Raw genomic sequence first — 23,788 nt, forward strand, 5'->3', positions numbered from 1 at the left:
ATAGGTGCTCTAACACATATATTGCTATTTTTATTCCACACCACATTCAATTGTATGGCAAAGATGGTCACTAGTTAGTAGCTCATTCCAATATGTTTATCAATCTTACACTATTGATCTTTGTATAATTATCAACACTAACAAAAAGAAGCATACTCATATATACATATCATGGGAATGCCTTTCCTTTTACTATGTAAATCAAGTGAAAATTCCATTAGCAATAAGGGGTGGTATAGGCCTCCATAAAAGATGATTGAAGGGTGAAGGGGGCCACTCATCAAATGGAGTGCTTCAAGAATCATGTGGGTTTGTTCATTGTAAGCTCTAGGGGGAGCATTATACATTGTACGACCAAAAAATGAGAGAATCATATGATGAAGATGAAAATAAAATAAAAATAAAGAAACTCAAATTAAAAAAAGAAAGTAAGAATGAGTTTGGGTGGCCTAAAAAGACTGATTTCTTGCATAGTAGAAAGGTGCAAAATGCTAATACAAAGAATCCCATCATTCCAAAATCCCCTTTAAAAGAACACAAGAAATTAAACTAAAGACAAGGCAAAGACTACTATATCTAGGAGGAAACAAAAATCCACAAATTTCAATGAAAATAGAGGGGATTGAAGGAACAATTCCAGTTGCTCGAGGAAGAAAAAAAGGGAACTAAAATCTTGTAGTAAAACATAAGAAAATACAATATAAGGTGAGGTTAGTACTACTTAACTAAAGTACTACTACTAATTAATCAATGTTTTCAATTCAAGTCAACCTGGTATTACCACACAATGAACTCAATCTAACATCATAAATAAGATTAGAAAAAAAGGGCCAAGATATAAATAAATGTCACATACACAACTTTAGCAATTTTTATCTTCTTTTTCCTTTTTGTTTCCTCCCATCTCCACATAATCAATAATGATAAACCACTTTGTTGCATAAAACAAAGCCCTTCTTCTCCCTCTCTCTCCAAAAGACAATTTCATCTCCCTCAAGTTTCCCTTTTCTTCTTTTTTCCTTCCCATTAAACTATGAAAATGGCAGATTACTAATCATCCTTTCCCCTCTATAGGAAACACTCATCATTGCTCCCAACAATCCTTTTCAACCTTAGAAACCTGTGAGCTTCCAAGATTTGATTTTCCTTCCTTCCATTCCTCCTCTCTCTCTCATCCTCCACCAATTTAAATACCACAATCTTTGCAACTATTCTCCTCCTCCATCCCCTTTTAAATTCTAACCTCTTCTTTCATCCCTCCTTCTATGATGGATGCTTCTTCAACCAACTCTGTCAATGGCTTCTACAACTTCCTCACTCGAGGCATAGACGATCTCGAACGAGCTTTTCTATCGAGCAACTTCATGTCAATACAATTCCTCCAAAGAGTCCTCTCCCTCCTAAGATCCTCCCACAATCAGCTCACCATTTTGGTCCAAAAACTCCACTTACCAGTGGGTGAGAAATGGCTTGATGAATACATGGATGAAAGCTCCAAGCTTTGGGAGGTTTGCCAAATCCTCAAAACAGGGATTTCTGGCATGGAAAACTACTACTCCGCCGGCCTAAACATCATCTCCTCCCTCGACAGCCATCGCCATTTGAGCCCCCAGCTCTCCCGCCAGGTAATCCACAGCCCCTAAAAACCCAAATCATGGATACAGATTGGATTTTTATTAACTGCGGCATTTCGTCGAACAGTTGATCCGCGCGATTTCAGGATGCAGGAGAGAGGCGGTAGGGATTCAGGAGGAAAACCGGTCACTAACGGAGACGCGAATCGAGCCTCTATCCCTCAAATTCGACGCGAGCGAGCCGCGGCTGCACGGATTCAACGGATTCCGCGGCGTCCTCTACGCGATGAGGAATGTGAGCTCGCTCCTACTGACGATTCTCTTCAACGGATTGGTCTATTTCTGGCCGGAATCGAATTCCCCCAATTGCAGCGGCTACGACGACGTCCTGTTCGGATCGAGCCTCACGGTGTCGACGGCGCGGCTGCAGCGGCGGGTGGCGGCGGAGATCGGTAACACGGCGGCGCGGGCGGGGGTCCTGATGTACGAATTCCGCCGCTCGAAGGCGGCGATGGAGGAGCTGAGGGCGGAGCTGGAGAAGCGGAGCGCGCAGGGGATAATCGTGGAGTGGGAATCGGAAATCGGGGTTAGGGAGAGAGTGGAGAATCTGAAGGGGTATTTTGGGAATTTGAGAAGTGGGACGGAGAATATCGTTGGGCAGCTTGATGATTTCTTCGATGATATTGTTGAAGGGAGGAAGAAGCTCTTGGATTTATGCAGCCATAGGTAGAGAAAAAAAATCAGGAGAAAAAAAATCTGGTGAAGAAAAGGGGTAGTTTTTTTTATTTTTTATTTTTAATTTGAAGAAATGGGAAGAAGAAAAGGAGAAAATGAAAAATGTAAGAGTAGGTTAGATTAGTAGCTTCTTGTTGTAATTTATGTTTGTCTAGTTTTTTACCCATTTTCCCCTATGTTGTTTCTTATTGTATTTTAGTATATATCGTAAGATGTTGAAAAATTATTTTGAAAGTAGAAATTTTGGATTTCTACTAAATTTTGCCAAGAATATTTGGTTTTTATGGAGTTTTTGCTTTGATAGAGTACAATGAATGACTGACAATTTTAAATACGACAATAAAACATGATATAGAATGCATAAAAGTAAATGATTAGTCTCAAGTTTATCGTATAGTACTTGTTATTTTAGTATGATCATTTCACGATGAGTTCTCGTGGTCCGTTATTATTAATATTAGTACTATATTCGGTCATAAAAAATAATTGCATGTTTTTAATTCATCTGCCTGCCAAAATTAATTTCATACAAAAAATGAATTTATTTTCCAAATTATATACACGTGTCACATTTAACCAATACCTACTATTTTGCATACTTTTTTGATATATCTCTCTCATATTTTATTTTGCATTAAACTTGTGTTGAATCAATTAATTTTTGATAGATGAATGAAGTATTATTTTTATTAATTAATAATAATATTAGATTTTAGTACTACTAGTTTTGATTTATTTGAGTATTAGTTTTTAAACTTAGAGAAGTAGACTTGTGAGAGTAAAGTGTATTGTGAAGTTGGATTTTTATCACGTTATCTTAGTATCGGATGCTAGCATATCGTTAACATGTTCTTTTATAGCTCTTGTTTAAATGAAGCAAACCACATTTGTGTCAAGGATTTCGTTAATAAGTTGTGTTCGACTTAGAGCTTGTCGACATAAAAACGACCCGATAGTGCGATTTCCCATGCCAAGTGCAAATCAAGAGGATTTGATTGAAGCCTAAATAGGCCTTTTCTATTGACATCCCCAAAAAGGAAAAAAACTTATTAAGAAATCTGCACAAAAAAAATAAACAACATTTTTAAATATTCAAGAATGAGGCTTCAATTTTCCCAATTTAATTTGAAAGAAAGTTGAGCTGGAAATGCCCACAAAACCGAGAGCAGATTTGAACCAAGCAAAAAGCAGCTTCTTCTCTGTTTATGTTTCTGTTTCCCATAAAAGAGAGAGCAGTGATAAAAGTGGAATGGAAGCTTCTTATTACACAAACAAGGGAGAGGGGACAAAAAAGGTCAAATCTTGATCATTATTTTACCACAAGTAGCTGTCTTTTTTTTTTTTCAAAAAATAAATTAAAATCAATTTACTACACTTAGGTAGGTGTGACATTCACTGATAATTCCAGTAGAATAAAAATGATGAAAGTGGAGTTTCGACAGTAGGGATAAATAATCAGATTCAATTTTTCATTTTTTTGCACTCTGTGAAGCTTTTGTCTAAATGGATTTGATGATGAAATTCCTCTCTCTCAAACACACAGAGACAAGAAACACACATCAATTCCAAGACTATTTTTTTTGTTGTCATGTTTCAAATTTCTTCCTTTTTTTGGGGTGGGATTGTGGAGGGCAGCATTATAGTATTGTATGAAAAAAGATTTTTTGTGAGTCACTTTCTTCACCTGCTAAACCGGATCTCATGCTTTTTGTCCCTTAGCCGGAAATTCATGCACTACTTGAATTAATGTTTTAATCTTTTTTAAATCATTGCTTAATTTTTATTTAAAAAAATGGGTATAATTGTGGAGTCAAAACATGGCAACTGTGGATCATAACTGCAATGTTGTGTTGGTGGTTTGGAAACCAATCAAACCATGTTTATAAATTACTCCATAATCTAACTAACCCTTTAATCTTTATCTTGATTGTGTTTTTATAATAATTTGCTTTGCCACGGCTTTGATCTCAATTTTTAGTTCATTTTGTAGGGATGGAGTTAAGATGAACATGATAAAAAGTGCACGGTAATAGGTGACTTTAGGATATTCACAATCCACATCACTTAAGGATTCCTTAGCTATCCTTTACTTAGGTAAGCTCAGTATTTACGTCTCGTATAGTGACTTAGTTGATTGGTGGAATCGACTTCGAAGCAATTGAAAAAAAAACATGAGTTTGAATTCATTCGGTTTCCTCTAAATTAAATTGTTCAAAGTGCATGTGGAATTAGAGGAGAACGGAGCCGGTCATTTTTAGAGCATCCATAATAGCGGCTAGCCGATTCGCGTCGCTAGCCGATCGGCTAGCCGAACCATTGCAATCGGCCAGCCGAGAATTGGCGAGAAAATCGGCGTGGGCTGGCCGATTCGGGTGCGCTAGCCGCCATTGTGGCGTGCCGATCGGCCAGCGCCAATTTTCGTTTTTTTTAAAAAAAATTTTTGAATACCTATATATACGCGATTTTAGTTTCATTTTCATTTGCACCACTTGTTTTAACGAGTTTTCTCTCTCTCTAAATTTCTGTACAAGAGCAACATCGAGTGATGGACAACAACAACGAGTCCAGTCCGGCGACGAGCGGCTCTCATACTCCCACGGTACCCGTGGGATCTAGATGAGGCCAGATGGGCCTAGGGTTTAATGTCCCTTGGCAACAGTTGATGGGGATGATGGCTGGAGCGCCGGGGGGATGCAGGGGGGAACCGGGGGGGGGGGGGGAGGGGGGATGCCGGGCGGGGTGCAGGCGAGCGGCGGGCAGGTAACGCCGTGGTGGGGAGGTATGCCCTAGATGCAGCAGCAGATGATGGGGATGATGCCGGTATGGCAGGGAGGGATGCAGCCCGGTATACATCCCGGGATGCAGGGGTCAACGGGGTGGGTGGGGGGACACGGTCTATCGTCCCTCTCTTGATTTTTTGATGGCTTCGCCTCACACGTCGACCCAAGTGGAGACGTTCACTGGCGATGACCTTTTGTCATTGCATGAGATGAGGATTGATCTCGGGGACCCGGGCACTCCCGTTCCAGCGGGTCGGGCTGCGCCGAAGAAGAAGAAGGCCAGGGGAAGGGCAAGGTGGTCGGCGAGTCGTCGCAGCCCGCTGTTCACGACACCCAACGCGGAGGAAGTGGACGGAGGATGAGTACGCCGGCGTGGCCAAGGCGTGGTTGTCGGTTTGCGACGATCCGCTGGTTGCGAACAACTAGCGGGTCGTCAACATGTGGGCGAAGATTAGAGCAGCCTACAGGAGGAATTGCCCGCATGGGAAGGACTACAACGGGGAGGAGTGCCGGAAGGAGTGGGAACGGATCAGGGCCGCGGTCGGCCGATTTTCGGGGTTGTACGCCAACGCCCTTCGCCAGCTTACTAGTGGGCAGAATGAGGAAGACGCCCGGAGGATAGCAGAGAGTCAATTCCCCTTTCCGGGGAAGTATAAGGAGTTCCTCTTCTGGGAATGCTATGTGTTGTTGAAGGACTCCGAGAAGTTCCAGGCGGGGTGCGACGCTGGGTGGCCGTAGAAGCAGAGGTTGAACTATTCCGGCGACTACAGCGGCAGCAGCAGCGGATCCCACGACCTTCCCCCAGATGCTGAGGAGTTTCCGTCCCCTCCATCCTCTGCTCGTCGCCCTCGCCCGGTTGGCCAAAAGCGGGCGCAACGGGCAGCGAGGGGAGGATCCCCCCTATCGCCCCAGGAGGTCATCTCGGCACCCGCCCCCCCCACGCGCGTAACCTTATTCTCGCGTGCAAAAACGGAGGAACGGATGTTCGCGGTCTTCCAAGAGTGGAAGGCTGCAACCACCCCACGGAGAAGAGGTTCCTCTACTTGATGCTCGAGAACATGCGGGTGGATTTGGATGCTTCGAGGGCACTGGTGGGGGGTTTAGACGCGGGCTCAGATACCCCGGGTGGCGGCGGCGACGACGAGGAGTAGAGAGTGGCGGGCTCGTGTGTGGAAGCCCTTTTTTTGAAAAAAATAATGTATTTTTTTTTATCTATGTACCTTTTTTTTTAATGATATGAATGAATTTTTCCGTATATGTCTCGTAAATTTAATTCCGCAATTTAATCGTAAATTTAATTTCGTAAATGTAGTTGTTTTGAATTATTTTTATTGCGGTTGGCCTATGGCTGGCCGATTTCTATCGTGGATGCTCTTATGTTGATAAAACCTAGAAGACATTTCATAATCTACTTATCTACATTTTCTCTTGAAATCAAAACAAAAACTAAAATCAACTAACAAAATTTAACAATTTTTTTAAAAAAATTAAAATTTCAATGATTTTTTTGATAATCTTACAATAAATTAAGAGAAATAACATTGATATAAAATCAATAAGTTATAGCATTAAAGAACTAATATAGAACCAAAGAAATGATATGCTACAAAGTGATTATCCTCAAATTTAATTATTGAAATAATATTCTCTCTAACCATTAGAAGTCCCATTTCTTGAAATGAGTCTCACTTATATATAATAGTTTTAATTGAAATATGAGTGGAATGGGTCTCACTTATATATAATAGTTTGAAATGAAATGGAGTGAAACGAGTGAGTGAAATATGAGACCATATTACTCCCCGTCCAAACTAAGTTGAGTCATTTTTTTTGCACTCGTTTTGAAAAAAATCGTACTCCAATAAATAGTTAAAGTGGATATATAGTAAAGTTAAAAGCGAGAACCATGTATAAGAGTCTTATCTACATCATTCTTGCTTTTATTTTACTATTTATCCACTTTAACTATTTACTACCATGATTTTTTCAAAACGAGTATAAAAAAGAAGTAACTCAACTCAGTTGGGCCAAAGGGAATATATTTATGATAAAAGTGAACCGGAACTCTTCTTTGCAGACTGACTAAAATAGAAAAATGGAATTCCTATTCGTGCGCGGTTTATAAAATTAGAATTCTAACTTAAATTTCTAAAAGATTAAAATTATTGAAGGACCCGAGGGCTATTACCACAACACATAGCTCGGCCTTCTGAAGTTTATAGATGAGTATTGATTTGAATCATAGACATCTGCGTCACATTAATCTCTCATCTTCCATTCTTCCTTATAACTCAAAACAAATCTCCTACTCCCTTTGTACGGAAATTCGTCGGTTTCAACCGTATCCTATCCATCGGCTGGTTGCTGCAGGTGGGCTTTGATGGCCCTAGTGATTTCTAGAAAAGATTGGAGGCAACTAAGTTTAGGTCCTTTTCTAGACATTCGATATTTTTCAAAATTAAAATATCATAATCAATCATCACTCTAGTAAGTAAAATAATTGATAAACATCACAAAATTAATCAACACTCTAGGTAAGTAAAATAATTATTAAACATCACAAAATTAATCAACACTCTAGTAAGTAAAATCATCGGTAAACATCATAAAATTAATCAACACTTACAAAATTATTACTACTTGTCTACTAGTACTTCTTTACGTTACGCAATCAATTTAAGTCAAATTTTGTTGCCACGTAAATATATCATATGCCTAAATCATAGTTTCTTTATGTTAATCTTTTTTTAGCGGACAAAATATTACTTCCTCCGTGGATGCGCTCTTTCCTTTTTAGTCCGTCCCATAAGAACATGCACTTTTTTCTTTTTAGTCCGTTCTATAAAAGTATGCACTTTCTAATTTTGAAACTCTGTTCTCTTTAATAACGTGAGACACATTCTTCACCAACAATACTTTATTTACTTTTTTTCTTTATCTCTCTCTTACTTTATCAATTTTGTATTAAAACCTATGTCGATCCCAAAGTGCATATTCTTTGAGGACGGAAGGAGTATCTTATAGTAATTTACAATTTTATTTTAATATAATTTAAAATTTCTCCATATAGTACAATATACTATTAATTAATTATTATTTTTTTAATAATTAAATCAATTGAATATCATCAAAATATTAATTAATTATTATTAGCAATATTTATAGGTAAAACATTTTTTCCAAATACATTAATCACTTCTATTAAAATTTATTTTACAGTTCCATTAAGTCCAATTTAATGATAGATAGATAAAGGTTTAAAGAGGAGAGAAGCACACAAATCCAACAAAAGAAAATAGTCTCCAAATACATAATAATACTACAGAGTTAAGATTTACATCTCAGCAACAGCTGATGAACGATGATCATGAAAAACAGAGATTAAGGATAGGAATAGAAGCAGCAAAAACAGCGACAACACCGCCTGAAGCAGCTGCAGTGAGCATACCGAATCCGATTCCGTCGATCTCCATTATTCGACGGAGCCGATGATGAATTCCGGCCGCCCGATTGAACTTCCATTTCGATGCTCTGTTGAGAGAGAGAGAGGAGAGAGGGATGGGTGAAATAGAGTCGGTGAAGAAGTGTTAAATATAAAAAGCACACTATGCCTGCTGCGATTTAATTTAATACTCCTATTTTTTAAATTTAATTGCTCCCTCGAGATGTTATCCATGACTTGCAAGAGATGAGTTGAAAAAGTTAGTGGAATGTAATTATGATATTTATATATTAATTTTATAATAAAATATGAGTGTATGAGTTAATAAAAAATGTGATATATTTACCAAAAATGAAAAAATATAAAATGGACAATATTTTGTAGACGTACTTAAAATAGAAAAATTGGACAATATTTCATAGAAGTGAGAGAGTACTGGTCCGCTAGATAAATTAAATGAGAGCCCAAAAAGAATTGGCCCCAAAAGAATTAGTTTTTGGCCCATTTTAAATTAATATTGAAGCCTATAATGAAAATTCATTATTTAATTATGTCAAGGTCCAATCCACTTAAATTAAAGGCCCAACGTGAAAGTACACTACTAGTAGTCTAGTACAGTATTTTTCATTTTCAATAAAGCAGAATTAGAATTTATTCTAAAATTTAGTGATGAATAATTACTGACATTTTTACCTTCATTATTTGAAAATAAAATATTACATGAGTTTTATTACTACCTTCATCCCAATTAAATTGAGTTAAAATTTTTGGACATGAATATTTAGAAATTGTATTGAAAAATAAAAATAGAGTGTTTCTATTTTCGAAAAATAGTCTAATAAACAAAAAATTTCTATTTTTAAAAACTGTCAAAATTTTATTTTTAAGAAATGGAATGAGTATTTAAGTTCAGATGATTCATAAAGTCTTTATATTCTGCATTGACAATAAAATAAGTTACTATGTTTTTTTTTATTTATTTTAGGTGTATAAATTTTGAAAATTATATTTATTCCAAAATTTATTAACCAAGCCACCACGCCGCTGCCTTGCCGCCGGATTCATGATTTTGAGCGTTTGAATCTCCAAGAATTTCGGCTATACTGATGTCCGCCGCAAAAGCTGTATATCCCATTCAAATACTCCGGCAAACGGTGGATATCAGTGCCTTGGCCAATAATTACGCCGCCAAGCTTCATCTATGCCACCAACGCGGCCCTTCCGGCCACCATATCGCCGCCGGAATCCATGCCCACATGATTGCATCCGGTTTCGTTCCACGCGGCCACATTCGTAACCGTTTGATTGACATTTACAGCAAATCCTCTCGTTTGGGCTACGCAGAGAAACTGTTCGATGAAATTCCCGAACCAGACATTGTTGCAAGAACCACTATGATCGCATCATATTCTGCTTCTGGGAGCCCCAATTTGGCCAAACAGATATTCGAGAAAACCCCGCTGAGAATCCGAGACACGGTCTGCTACAATGCCATGATCGCTTGCTATTGCCATAGCAACGACGGCCATGCTGCCGTTCGTCTCTTCAGTGAGATGAGGCGGAAGAGGTTTGAACCCGACTGTTTCACTTTCACAAGCACGCTTGCAGCTTTGGCGCTTGTAGCCACTCGCGAGGAGCAATGCGATCAGATGCATTGCGTTGTGCTTAAATCCGGCTGCGGTTTGGTTACTTCTGTTTTAAATGCACTCTTATCTGCTTATGTCAAGTGTGCGTTTTCTCCCTTCGTGTCTTCTTCTTCGCTTTTTGCCTCTGCGAGGAAACTGTTTGATGAGATGCCGGTAAAGGATGAGCTGTCGTGGACAACGATGATCACAGGGTATGTGAGAAACAAAGATCTTGATGCTGCTAGAGAATTTTTTGACTCGATGGATCAAGATTTGGTGGTGGCGTGGAATTCTATGATTTCGGGATATGTACAAGAGGGGTTGGTTGTGAAAGTCTTTGAGATGTTCAGAAAAATGCAGTCTTTAGGGGTTAAATACGATGATTTTACCTACACCAATGTGTTGAGCGCTTGTGCTGATTCGAGCTTGATTCTTCATGGTAAGCAGATTCATGCGTACATTCTTCGGATAGAGGCAAAACCCCCAACGGATTTCATGGTTTCGGTGACCAATGCCTTGATCACTTTATATTGGAAGTGTGGTAAAGTTCACCAAGCAAGAAACATTTTTGATGCCGCTTGCACCAAGGATCTTGTTTCATGGAACGCGATGTTGTCAGCTTATGTGAGTGTGGGGGAAATTGACAAGGCGAAAGCCATTTTTGATGAGATGTATGAGAAAAACGTTTTAGCGTGGACAGTTATGATATCAGGGTTAGCACAACACGGCTTAGGCGAAGAAGCTTTGAAACTTTTCAATAGGATGAAGTCTTGCGGGCTTGAGCCGTGCGACTATGCATTTTCAGGCGCTATTACCTCTTGCGCTGTGCTTGCGTCTTTGGAACAAGGGCGTCAGCTCCACGGCCAGCTTATCCGACTTGGCTTTGACTCGAGCCTTTCAGCAGGAAATGCTCTTATAACAATGTATGCAAGATGCGGTGCTCTTGATGCCGCATACAAGGCTTTTCTCACAATGCCGTGTCTCGACTCTGTGTCGTGGAATGCAATGATAGCAGCACTTGGGCAACACGGGCATGGGGCCAAAGCAACGGAGTTATACGAAGAGATGCTGGAAGAACGCATTTTGCCTGATAGGATAACGTTCCTCACGGTCCTCTCTGCTTGTAGTCATGCCGGTTTAGTTGATGAAGGAAAGAAATACTTCGAATCCATGAAGGAAGTATATGGAATAACTCCCTGTGAAGATCATTATGCACGACTCGTTGATTTGTTGGCTCGAGCTGGGCGATTAACCGAAGCTCAAAATGTGATCCAGACCATGCCTTTTGAGGCCGGGTCACAAATTTGGGAGGCTTTACTTTCTGGCTGCCGTCTTCATGGAAACATGGACTTAGGCGTCCGTGCTGCTGAAAATCTCTTTGACATGATTCCGAAGCATGATGGCACGTATATCCTTTTGGCTAATATGTTTGCTGCTGCAGGGCGGTGGGATAGTGTTGCCACAGTCCGTAAATTTATGAGGGATCGAGGAGTGAAGAAGGAGCCGGGGTGTAGCTGGCTCGAGGTTGAGAAGAAGGTTCACGTGTTTTTGGTTGACGATGCTGTGCACCCTGAGATTCATCAAGTGTATAGATATTTGGAGGAGTTCGTTTTGAGGTTAAGGGAATTGGGATACGTTCCGGATACTAAGTATGTATTGCACGATATAGTGCCGGAACAAAAGGAGCAGTCGTTATCCACTCACAGTGAGAAGTTGGCGGTCGTTTATGGACTCCTGAAGCTTCCTCGTGAAGCCACCATTAGAGTCTTCAAGAACCTGCGTATTTGTGGGGACTGCCACAATGCAATCAAGTTCATGTCGAAAGCTGAGAGTAGAGAGATTATTGTTAGAGATGTAAAAAGGTTTCATCATTTTAAGGATGGCGAATGCTCATGTGGTGATTACTGGTGAAGGAAATGTGTCGGTGAGCAATCGAGCCATCCTCGATCTCAGGAATTGCTGCCACCTCCTTAACTCTCGTATTCCCTAAAGCAAGACTACTTGTTGCATTGCTCCTTTTAGTGAAGTTCTTGACTTGCAGAGTTGATCTAATCTTCTGGTCGCGATCGAACGTCCATGTTCCGTGGCATCAGGTACAACAACTCCTGATAACTGCATTTTTGTAGAATGAATGAATTGCAATAAAAATGTATCCATTAGATCTTCAAATCCAATGGCTTAATAATTGTTCTTAGATCTGAAATGCAACAAAGATGTGTTCGGATTTGAATACATCCCAATATATATTGTGTCGATTCGGTAATAAAATAGATTAAATGATCATGAAACTGAGAAATGCATAGCTAGTTGCATAATTTCTTGCCAAACTATGTCAAGGAGAAGTTTGTCTAAATAGACTACCTTCTTTAGTTCTTCTTTTTGGAGGAAAATAATGATAAATTGCCTCATTGTAATTGAGTAACTGAAATTGCAGAGCAAATACTTCTTCAAGTGCAATGTTTTATGCAACTGTGGAATACACAACCTGAGCTCTGTGGCGATGAGGAGCCTATTAATCAAGGGGATGAGATCGAATCAATAAGGGAAGCAGAAGAAACGAGACGAGAGGAAGATGCAGCGAAGTTGAAAGAGCAATGTCGCTTGGAGGCACTTGCAACGACGAATGAGGCACGCGAAAGGTAAAAAAAAAAGGAAGCAGACAAGACGCAACGATCAATCGGATCGTGTGTTTTTAAATATGCATAGGGACGAGTCCTCCAAATTTTGTCTCCTATTCCGATTGATGATGAGAGGTGAGAGATTTTCTTGATTTGTATGGGATGTTGCTATGAATATGCCACTGGGTTCAGTTGCTCTGTCTCTACTCCAATTGAAGCTATGCTCAACTTTATTTTCTATATATAGTTTAAAATTTTTATCAATTGAAGCAAAAAAGATTTTATGTTCCAAATTTAATTTAAAAAATGATATGGTGCTTTTGATTGATATGGTGTCCGTCCATATTTTATGTTCCAAATTTAATTTTAAAAAGATTCTATGCCACTGGGATGTTGCTTTTGATTGATATGGTGTACGTCCATCACAACCCAATTTTGTTCGGGGCGTTTACTCAAACATATCATCGTTTAAATTGTACTACCATTTTATTGGGTGAAAATAGTGGTATTTATAGATGAAAAATGTAAATTTTGGGATAATAAAAATGAAAAAATAAATTTAAAGTAGGAAGAAACGGATACATTTTTTGGGAAAGTAAAAAAAATAGTACAGTATATATTTTGAATTCTCCCAAATTTTCTCAAATTATTTTTTAAGAAAATCATTTTTCCAACAGCTATAATAAAGCCCAGTCGCCCAAGCATGTGCGTCCGTTAGAGCAGACGAAGCTCTTCCGTTGGCACGAGCGTGCTCTTCCCATCTGCTCCCGTTGGGATGCTCTTATGGTGTGATGAAGAGATTATTCTATTTTTTATTTTGTTTTGAAATTGTATTTTATTAATTATTTAATTTAATTTGTAAATATTTCTTTTGGGGTGTGTTAGGCTCCTTTGCACCCTAAGTGTCCTATTTCCTTCTTAATCTCAGTCGTTGGATCCTTGAATTGGATGGTTGTGATCAATGCATTATTAGACTATAATGTTGCATTATTTGCCGTTGTGCATTATTAGAATGAAAATGTGCATTATTAGTCTATAATGTTGTATTATTAGCCGCTGTGCATTATTAGAATGAAAATGTGCATTATTAAATGACACGTGACATTAATCTAACCGTTAGATGATAAAATCGTAGGGCTAGAATTAAGAAGAAAAAAGGACAAAAGATATGAAAAGGATTTGAATACGTCCCTATTTCTTTTTCTGAAAGAGAAAAAGTAGACATTTCCACTCACTCAGCAGTCACACATCATCGGCGATACCGTAACTCATCGGCCATCTGAATTCACGGCATAGCAGGTAAATTTGCTCGGCTACTTACATTTCAGCTCTGGATTCTGTATGTTTAGATTCTTTTAGTCGATTGCCTTTTTCTTTTTGGTTTTGTGAGAAGATGACTGTGCACAAATGTTACCCCCAAATTGTTGATTTCATATCTATTGAAAGCCCTATCCTAGCTAGCTAGAAAGCTTTTGGATTAGAAATTGCTACGATGAAACTACTAGAAATTCATTAGTAATAGGTTTTAACTGTACAGAAATTGATTTCATACGGCTTGAGAAATAGTGAAGAAATTGGGATAAATTTTGCAGAATGCAATAATCTGATACTCTAACCATCTAAACTCTGGAAATTCCTTCTAAATAATGAAGAAATGTTACCCCCAAATTTTGATCTCATATCTAGTGAAAGCCCTATCCTAGCTACAAAGATTTTGGAGTTTGAAATTGATTCGATGAAATTACTAGAAATTCATTAGTAAAAGATTGATTTCATAATGTTGAATTTACTCGATTAACATTCTGATACGGCTTGGGAAATGGTGAAGAAATTGGGATGAATTTTGCAGACTGCAATAATCTGGATATTCTGACTATTTAAACTCTGAACAATCTTGAAATGGCGAGAGGATTCTTCGTGAATTTACTGTTAGAAATCGCTATCAATATCCTGTCATGGCTCCCCCCTAGAACTGTTATTCGTTGCAAGTGTGTTTGCAAATCATGGCTTAAGCTACTCGACACTCGCGAGTTTGTCAAGTTACATCTTTCTAAGTCAGTCCCGGGGATGGCTGTTGTTCGGTCTAATGTGGAGACGAACTCGTACGAAATCTTTGAATTTGAAGACAAGCTTGATCTTGAACGCCATCATCTCCGCTACAGCTCGGTCACCAAGTTTGTTTTCCCTCGCGCTGCACTGATACGGGGTTCAGCTAATGGGTTGCTTTTTCTGACCGGCAAGCGACCTTGTGAACTTTATGTATGCAACCCTATAACACGACGATTTATCAAGCTTCGTCCGAATATAGACTCTCCCCGCTCTTCATCTGATAAAGTCGCGTATGGATTTGGAGTGACCAAAACGACTGGCCAACATAAGGTGGTTAGGATTGTCTACGACTACAAATTCGAAACAAAGGATTCGCCTAATATTAGGCTTACCGAATCTCGTTGCGAGGTGTACACTCTTGGAACTCGAACATGGAGAAGCGTCATACCCGTTGCCCTGATACTGTTTGACAGAATTGGGATATTTCTTAACGGAAATCTTCACTGGTTGGTGGCAGATCCAAGCACGCCACCACAAATTTCTTGCTTTGATCTCGAAACAGAGCTTTTCAGCACCTTCTTTCATCCCTCTCTGGTGAATGGAGGGTCTGTCGGGAGCTTGTCAGCTTTGGCGGGTAGCCTATGCCTTTGTGATAATTCATCCGAAGAAAAAATCATCATCTGGGTTTTGGGGGAGTATGGGGATGAGACATCTTGGACAAAGGAATATGTCATTAAAAAAGACCGCGACGTTTGTAGAGACTATATGCTTGTTTCGCCTATCAAAATTTTCGAAGATGGTGACATTCTGATGGAATATGAAGAAGACCTGCTGTTCTACTACTCTGACAAGACGAAAACTATTAGGAAGATTGAGATGTCATGTTTGAAGCTTGTAGTGGAAATCATTTTCGTGTGAATGCAATTCTCCACACCCCAAGCTTTCTATCACTGAGAAATTTTGGAAAGGAGCTAGAACCAACCTTCACCGAGGATCACTATGAGCTTTTAACTTAATCTAGGTATGTATGCCTATATGTTCTAATACGATGTAATTATGAAGCCTTGTTTACTATTATGACACAGAAACTGTCTTCAAGAGACGATGTCGTTGCAATAAGATGGAAGTTCATATCTTTTTCGTCCATTTGATTCCAACGACATCGTTTCATACACTTTGGATGCCATGGCTCCGGGCTGACAATTATATTTTTAGTGCAGGAAATTGGTCTAGGAATATTTGAAGCTAAAGCATCTGTGATTTATGGATACAAGAGCCATGGAGCATCTGCTCAAGTTTGAATCTCTGATGGTAAGTACATAATATTCTTGAGATTATGGTTTGAGATGAACACCCTTATAATGACATTGCATAATGAGTTAATGACCATGATAATACATTTATAATCCGATCTAGGCCCTCCATTTTCTGATCCAATGGCTTATAATAGGTCTTTGCTTTGCACTTTGGGGCCAATTTCAACCTAGTGTGACTCTCTCTAAATATATATTTGCTCTCTCTGATATAGCAATCGTTGTATAGAAAAAAGAGTATGATAATGGTGTCAAACTGTCAATATATAAATCGATTTAGAAGCATGTTTCCTATTTGAACTATAACATTTTTTTTATTAATAATTAACGAGGTCAATGCATTAAGGGAAAATTGCCATTTGAGTTATAACTTTTGGTTGACTTCTGGGCAACCTCGTAACTTTTAAAAGTAGCGAATTAATTTATAATTTTTGTACATTTTGTAATTGTTTCATACCATTAAAATTCCACGAAATTTGTTATTGATATCATAATTTTTGTTGACTTCTGAGCTGATTTAACATTCTTCTACATCATAATGATTGATTTCTAGATGTTTATTACTCCCTCCGTCCCTAATAATTCAACACCATTTGACCTAGTACGGGTTTTAAGAAATGTAATAGAAAGTGAGTTGAAAAAGTTGATGACACGTGGGTTCTATTTTTATATATTAGTTTTATAATAAATTATGAGTTGAATGAGTTAGTGGAATGTAGAGTCTACTACCAAAAATAGTAAAAGTGAAAGGTGACAAATATTTAGGGATGAACGAAAAAGGAAATAAGTGATGAATTTTCAGAGACGGAGAGAGTAATTATTATGCATGTTGGGAAGATATAATGACGAAAGTTACAAAAGTCATAACAAATTTTATAAGAATTTTAATTGTAATGGGACGATTGTGAAATGACCACGAGATTTAACAAATTTTATAAGAATTTTAACTGTAATGGGACAATTGTGAAATGACCACGAGATTGAACCTTTAACTTTTGTGCATTTCGCATTTGTGGTTTAAAGTAATAAAATTGACTTGAAGACCGAAGATAACCAAAACTAATGCGAGTTAAATGACCACTTTTCCAAGAATTTATCTAAAGTTAAAGAAGAAACATTTGAAGCCAGCCTGAAAGTTCCTGTAAATTTGGCCCAGAAACAATCCACGACTCAGGTTTTGAAACTGGAAATGTCATAAATGGGCTATCGGGCCTGACCTGTGTTTCAGGTGATAAAGTTCGGGTGCCATTGTTCTCGAATTATGAATTGGTGATTTTGGTTCAAAATCGTTAACAATCGGAAAAAAAATATTATTCCCTCCGTCCCAACAAAGTTGAGTCGTATTCCTTTTTAGTCCGTCCCAACAAAGTTGAGTCATTTCCTTTTTTAACAAAAGACAAAACATCTAATCACTCTTTTTTTATTTCATCATTTACTTTACTCTCTCTTATCTAGTCTACTTTTTTCGATCTCTCCTATTTATTTAATATAAATTCTTAACCTCCGTGCCCAAAAGTTTTGTCTCAACTCTTATGGGACGGAGGGAGTAATACGTTTCATACAAACATTGACATGATAACAATACAATTTAATTCGGGTTGACACGATTTTAGTACCGACAAAATGCAGGTTAACATTATGAAGCACGAATTTATAGACAACAATCCACGATAGCCTTGACATATCATGAATGTTGGATATAAGGCCAAACCCGAACACCAAGACATAAATTTGACACAAATACGACCAAATAATAATAAAGCACAAATGTAGACTACATTATGAACTAGAACGAAATCATAGATGACATCCCAAAATATATATGCTAGCTAGTGTCTGGTCTACACGATAAGGACAAACCCGAACACTACAAATAATGAAGCCTTAGATATGACCACAATGTATAAACACGAACACACAAATGTAGACTCATATTATAAACTAGAACGACAACACATTCTTGATCCCAAAACTCTCGAGTGATAAAAGGCTAGGAGTGAAAATCAGGGCGAAGGTACACTTTTTAGATGCATCCTTAAACATATCAATCTTTTGAGTAGTTCTCGTCTTGTTGGAGTAGTAGATGAGCTGGTTGCTATTCATCAACATCAAAATGTCACCATCTTTGAAAATTTTGATAGGAATAACATAAAGAATTTTAGTCTTATCAAAACCAAACCTAGTAGTACTCAACTTGTACTCTATGGTCCAAGATTCCTCGACTTGGTATTCCTTCATCAACCAGATGACAATTTCATCGTCCCATGTGTATGAATAACAGAGGCAGTCCCTCAAAGCAGCCAACTTCCCGTTTAGACGACCACGTCCATCTATGGGAGGAGGAGTAGAGAATATGCTAAAACATTCCGTTTCAACATCAAACCCACAAATCCACATTCTTTGCTTCGGATCACGTAAGGTCCAATGTGGGTTGCCATTTAATGCAGATTGTGCCGTAATAGAAGGGAGATTAAAACCAGAAGGAGCGCCATCTTCCAGGCGCCTCCACGTTCCTGTTCCGAGGGTGTATACATGATGGGATCCAGAGAAAGTATTGATACATACCACCTTATATTGCCCGCTTATTTTGCTCAAACCAAATCCAAAACTCAAATAACAAGTGTATGCCTCAGGCAAGTCGAGGTAGACATATTTACGAGTGATCGGATTGCATATGTGAAGACAACATGTAGGATTTGAGTATGTGGTTACAACAACCAATAGAAGAAGCGATCCATTAGCAGCGACACCTGCTATTGATGACCCGTGATATATTTTCGAATCTGTGAGCCGATTGTAGTGAAGGTCATGGCTGTCCAGATCGGCTTCTTCTTCGTCTTCAATTTCGAAAATCATGCAATGTGACAACCAATTATTCGACGTCACGCGAGCCAGGGCGGGTGGGGTTTTGATTTCGAAATCGTTGGACTCGAGCAGATTGAGCCACGGCTTGCAAACGCACTTGCTGATTGCAATGCTTCGAAGAGGGAGACGTGAGAGGATGTTAGTGTTGATATCTAATGGTAGATTTGTGAAGAAATCTTGCTCCATTAATGAAGAGAGTTTCTGCTGTTCAAATAAGACGACAAACAGACTTCTGTTTTTTTCTATATTTTCCATTTATTTTTGTATTACATTTTCTATTTTATGGTGAAATAATTTTTTTAGAAATATTGTTATTTACAGCATTCTATATGGTAGATTTATATTGTAATATAAAATAGGATATTCTATATATTCACTTCTAGTCAAATTGAATATGTTGTTTATTTTTAAAAAAAATTTATTAATATAACTTATCTAGTCAAAATTGAAATTGATGACTACCATAAAATGATGATTATATTATGAACATATAATAATAGCCATTAAATTGAATAATAATTTTTCGTATTTTAATCAAGGAATGAGATTATATTTTAGTTATGCTCTAAGGAATAAGGGTGTGGTGCATCCACAAATAATTTTTCGTGCTCAAATTCATGACTATTAAGCACATAATTGTCCATTTATGGAGTATAACGAAGCAAAACTCAACTGGTATATTCTATATAGTCTTAAATCTACAACATCACTTAGTAAGTTCAACATAACATGCAAAGAAAGGTTAAGCAAACAGCAATAATGTAAAATATATATACTACTTTGAAGCTCAACCTTGTTATCTTTGTGGTGCCACATTTCTTCTATGGCTTCTTCTCATCTTTATCTTGTAAAATCCATAGAGCCAATCCAACAACCATTTAGGCCTTCCATACCCAAGAATCAGATAACCAACAATCGCACCGATTACGAATCCACATCCATATCCGGAAACAACAGCCTGCCAACAGAATCCCTCTAGAATACCATAGTCGTCATCATCATCTTCTTCCATCATCACTGGAGGCGAAGGCCCTTTGCATTTTCGTGATAAAGGAAATCCACATAGTCCAGAATTCCCAACATATGATGTATTTTCGAATGTGGAAAACTGGCCATTGGATTGAGGTATCATCCCTGAAAGATTATTCATGGAAAGGTTCATCACAGCAAGAAACGTGAGCTTTGTTAGCTCCGCTGGAATTTCCCCTTCCAATCGGTTTGAAGACAGGTCCAGCGACTCGAGTTCTGTCAAGTTTCCAAGAGATGCAGGTATACCTCCTGTGAGGCAATTGTGACACAGATTCAGATGTATCAAGGAATTCAGATTTCCAATGGTGTTTGGGATACTGCCGGAGAATCTGTTGAATGACATGTCGATTGTTGTGAATGTTTTCAGAATTTTCGTATATTCTCGATCATAACCTTTCACTCTCAACACGAATGACTTTGTATAACTCGGAATCTGAACTTGTTCTCCTCGATGATTCTCTTGTACATCCATCATCACTTTGAAATTCGTAATATATCCGTGGGGAAGATTGCCAACGAATGCGTTATGAGATATATCAAAAACTTGCAGCTTAGGGAATGGAACTGTAGCCTTGGGAGCGAGAGGAGAAATGTTACCGCTGAAGTTGTTGGATGCCAATATGAGGACTCGAAGATAAGTGAGATTTCCCGTCCAAACCGGAAAAGTGTCTTGTATTCTGTTGTTTCCAAAATTAAGAAGCTGCAGACATCGACAATTGGAAAGGGAACGGGGTAATGATCCTTCCAACTTGTTAACATTTAAGTAGAGTGACTGAAGGCTACAACGTATCGAAAATGTAGTTGGGATGGATCCTGTGAGTTGATTGTTGGATAAATCCAAAATCACCAAATTCCTCAAATTTCCAATTGCAGCAGGAATTTTCCCTCTGATGCTGCAGTTAGATGCTGAAAAGCTGATAAGTGAAGTAGACAAATTTCCGAAGGAAGATGGAAGGGTACTATTCATCATCGGATTGTTAGTAATATGCAAGACATTCAAATTAGGGCAGTTTGTAAAAGAAGAGAGAAATCCCAATCCAGTCAGATTATTTTCCCGTAGACTAAGGAATCGCAGCTGTCTTAGATTACCAAAGTCGGGGATGGTACCAACGAATGAGTTACAGCTCATCTGTATAAAAACAAGCTGAGAAGCGTTCGTGATTGAGGTTGGAATTTCGCCTGTGAATAATAGTATGTTATAACTGTGAATAAGGTTGGATAATATTGACTTAACAGAAAACTAAGTGTGATCAAGATATAGATATAAGTTGTTCCTCGATCGCACCTGTTAAGTTGTTGTTGCTAAGACACAACACTTGGAGTTTGAGTAAATTATCCAAATTTTTGGGTATGCTTCCAGACAGTTTATTGCCATCGAGATATATGAATTTCAAACGCGAAACGTTGAAGATAGAAGGCGGAATACTTCCTATCAAAATATGGAAAAATGAAGTTAATTAGTAGAATAGTTAAATCAATGTGAGAGCTCCATTTCATTATAGTTACCTTGGAGATCATTATCATCTATAGATAAAAGTGTAAGCATGGTAAGATTCCCAACTTCGGTTGGTATGTTTCCGTTGAACATATTCGTCGACAAGCTCAACTCCTCCATCTTGCTGCACTTGTGTATACTCCTTGGAATTTTTCCAGATATTTGATTCGTAATGAGAGATAATCCCTTCAGTTTCGGAGTGTTATTGCATATATCTCTTGGGAGAGCGCCCGATAGGTTGTTAAACCTCAGATCAATATATTCCAATACCGACATGTTTGTAAGGATACCTCTCGGTATTTCTCCACTGAAGTTGTTACATGTCGCGTTTACTAGCTTCAAACGGCGTAGTTTAGACAGCTCAGCTGGTAAGACGCCTGTGAAATTGTTGGAGCTGACGTCCAAGGACTGGAGAAAGGTTAGGTTTCCGAGATGTGGGGGGAGGCTTCCATGGAGGCCGAAGTTGGAGAGATCGAGGGCTGTGACTCTTTGGTGTTTGATTCCACACGAGATGCCGGCCCAGTGACAGATGGAAGTGTTGGTGAGCCATTTCTTGCTCAACACGCCACTTGTGTCGACAGTAATGCCTTTTTTGAACGCGAGAAGAGCATCTCGATCGGTGGTGAAATCGGTTAGTGGTGCAGATGAGGTGAGCATGAAGAGGATGTTTATTGTAATTAAAAGCATGAATTGCAAAAGAAACAAGAAAAAGGTGGCCATGAAAATGCTACTAAATTGCTATTTTGATGAGGTTGTTGGTATAATGAATCAAGCCATGGAGGGTATTAATTATGTATATATATATATTTCCATCCCTATAATAATTTGAATCTCATAACAGTAGGTGTGTGTGAGCATGTGTTTTCTGCCATGTTTTTCACATCAGCAAAACTAGAAAGGGAAAAAACACGTATAATGCGTGTGAGACCGTGGGTTGATAATTGCAACCTTTTTGACTAATAATAGTAATCTTTAATGAGATATATGAAACACTTACTTAATATAGGACGGGAAATACTATATGGAGAACTTAGTAGTTAACAGTGGCGGATCCGAAAACTAACTATAGAGGGACGGAATTAAATATTAAAAAAATAATATAATTTTTTAAGAATAAACTTAAATAATATATTAATTAAAAATATAAAAGTAAAAAAACGTAATGCTACACTAAATAACAAATATTTATACTCCATAAATATTTCAAATGTTTATTTTGATATACAAGTAATAAGATGCAATAAAAGTTACATAAAATAAGTACTTTATACTAGTAATACATATAGTATAACAAAATAATGTGTAAACTAATAAAAATATAGATTCAAAAAGTATTTCAATGGTTTGATAATTGATTTGGCAATAAGAAGTCATATGAATTGATAAAATAAAGAAAAAAAGGTTAAAAGGAGAAAAAATGCTTTTAATGAGAGTTGTTCCATGGACGACTGGTTAAAAGTCTAACAACACAACCCCTAGGCTACTAACTTTAATACTCCCTCTGTTCCATAGTAACGGAGGCGTTTCTTTTCAGCACGGAGATTAAGAAAAATTGTGTTAGGTGAGTTAAGTAAATGGAGAATAAAGTGGAAAATGAAAAAGGTAGAGAGATGAATGGAGAATAAAGTAAGAGAGAGTAAAGTAGGTGTGAAAAAATGGGTTGACTTTTACTAAAAAGGGAAATGACTCTATTACTATGGAACGTACCAAAATGATAAAATGACTCTATTACTATGGAACGGAGGAAGTACAACATTTGTTGAAAACTCATATTTTTCCATGTACGGAGCGGCGATTTTGCTATTTCCAGCTCGATTATAAGGGATATTTAGGCTTTCCGGACGGCCGGGAAGGGGGCGGTTGTCTCCTCTTGCCCCCGGGATCCGCAGGTGTTAGTTAATACTCTATCCGTCCCAAAAATATAGACTAATTAATCTTATCATTTTGGACCATTTCCCAAAATTAGACAAAGTCTAAATATAGAAAGTTTTTAACCAATTACACACCATTAATAATGTGGACCCCACATTCCACGACACTACTTTTACTACCTTTTCCCTCTTTCTTACTTACTTTTTTCAATTTCTCTCTTAATTAAAAATCGTGCCATATACAACTTTGTCTATTTTTTGGGGATGAAGGGTGTGTATTATAAGAAATGTTTAGAGCACTAATTTAGTTATGTCTTTTAATATAATTACAAAAAAAATGAGCAATATATTAAAGTTTGTTGGAATATAAAAAATACATTGAAGCACTTGTT

At 38.0% G+C, this 23,788-nt stretch overlaps 4 protein-coding genes and 1 pseudogene across 5 annotated transcripts; 3 read left to right on the forward strand and 2 right to left on the reverse strand.

Annotated features, from left to right (window-relative positions):
- Positions 1–829: 829 nt before the first annotated feature.
- On the forward strand, positions 830–2,532 carry LOC125205725 (uncharacterized). The gene is made up of 2 exons (XM_048104808.2): positions 830–1,625; positions 1,702–2,532. The coding sequence occupies exons 1-2, from the start codon at positions 1,266–1,268 to the stop codon at positions 2,302–2,304; spliced, it is 963 nt and encodes a 320-aa protein (XP_047960765.1). The 5' UTR covers positions 830–1,265; the 3' UTR covers positions 2,305–2,532.
- A 6,969-nt stretch (positions 2,533–9,501) lies between these two features.
- On the forward strand, positions 9,502–13,038 carry LOC125204183 (Pentatricopeptide repeat (PPR) superfamily protein). Its single transcript, XM_048102755.2, has 2 exons — positions 9,502–12,249; positions 12,591–13,038. Exon 1 carries the CDS (start codon positions 9,638–9,640, stop codon positions 12,065–12,067), a length of 2,430 nt encoding a protein of 809 aa, XP_047958712.1. The 5' UTR covers positions 9,502–9,637; the 3' UTR covers positions 12,068–12,249; positions 12,591–13,038.
- A 951-nt stretch (positions 13,039–13,989) lies between these two features.
- On the forward strand, positions 13,990–16,506 carry LOC125203820 (F-box protein CPR1-like; annotated as a pseudogene). Its single transcript, XR_016132938.1, has 3 exons — positions 13,990–14,073; positions 14,603–15,844; positions 16,039–16,506. The product of XR_016132938.1 is annotated as an F-box protein CPR1-like (transcript).
- Positions 16,507–18,077: 1,571 nt separating this feature from the next.
- Positions 18,078–19,187, reverse strand: LOC125206687 (F-box protein At3g07870-like). Its single transcript, XM_048105926.2, has one exon. The coding sequence runs from the start codon at positions 19,185–19,187 to the stop codon at positions 18,078–18,080; it is 1,110 nt and encodes a 369-aa protein (XP_047961883.1).
- Positions 19,188–19,630: 443 nt separating this feature from the next.
- On the reverse strand, positions 19,631–22,265 carry LOC148923681 (uncharacterized). Its single transcript, XM_089061809.1, has 2 exons — positions 21,537–22,265; positions 19,631–21,209 (listed from the first exon to the last, which is right to left on the reverse strand). The coding sequence occupies exons 1-2, from the start codon at positions 22,243–22,245 to the stop codon at positions 19,798–19,800; spliced, it is 2,121 nt and encodes a 706-aa protein (XP_088917935.1). The 5' UTR covers positions 22,246–22,265; the 3' UTR covers positions 19,631–19,797.
- Positions 22,266–23,788: the final 1,523 nt, after the last annotated feature.

Source organism: Salvia hispanica, chromosome 6 (assembly GCF_029641045.1).
Source record: "Salvia hispanica isolate PSC_SH4W2 chromosome 6, Shi_PSC_v1, whole genome shotgun sequence".
Classification (NCBI taxonomy): Eukaryota; Viridiplantae; Streptophyta; class Magnoliopsida; order Lamiales; family Lamiaceae; genus Salvia; species Salvia hispanica.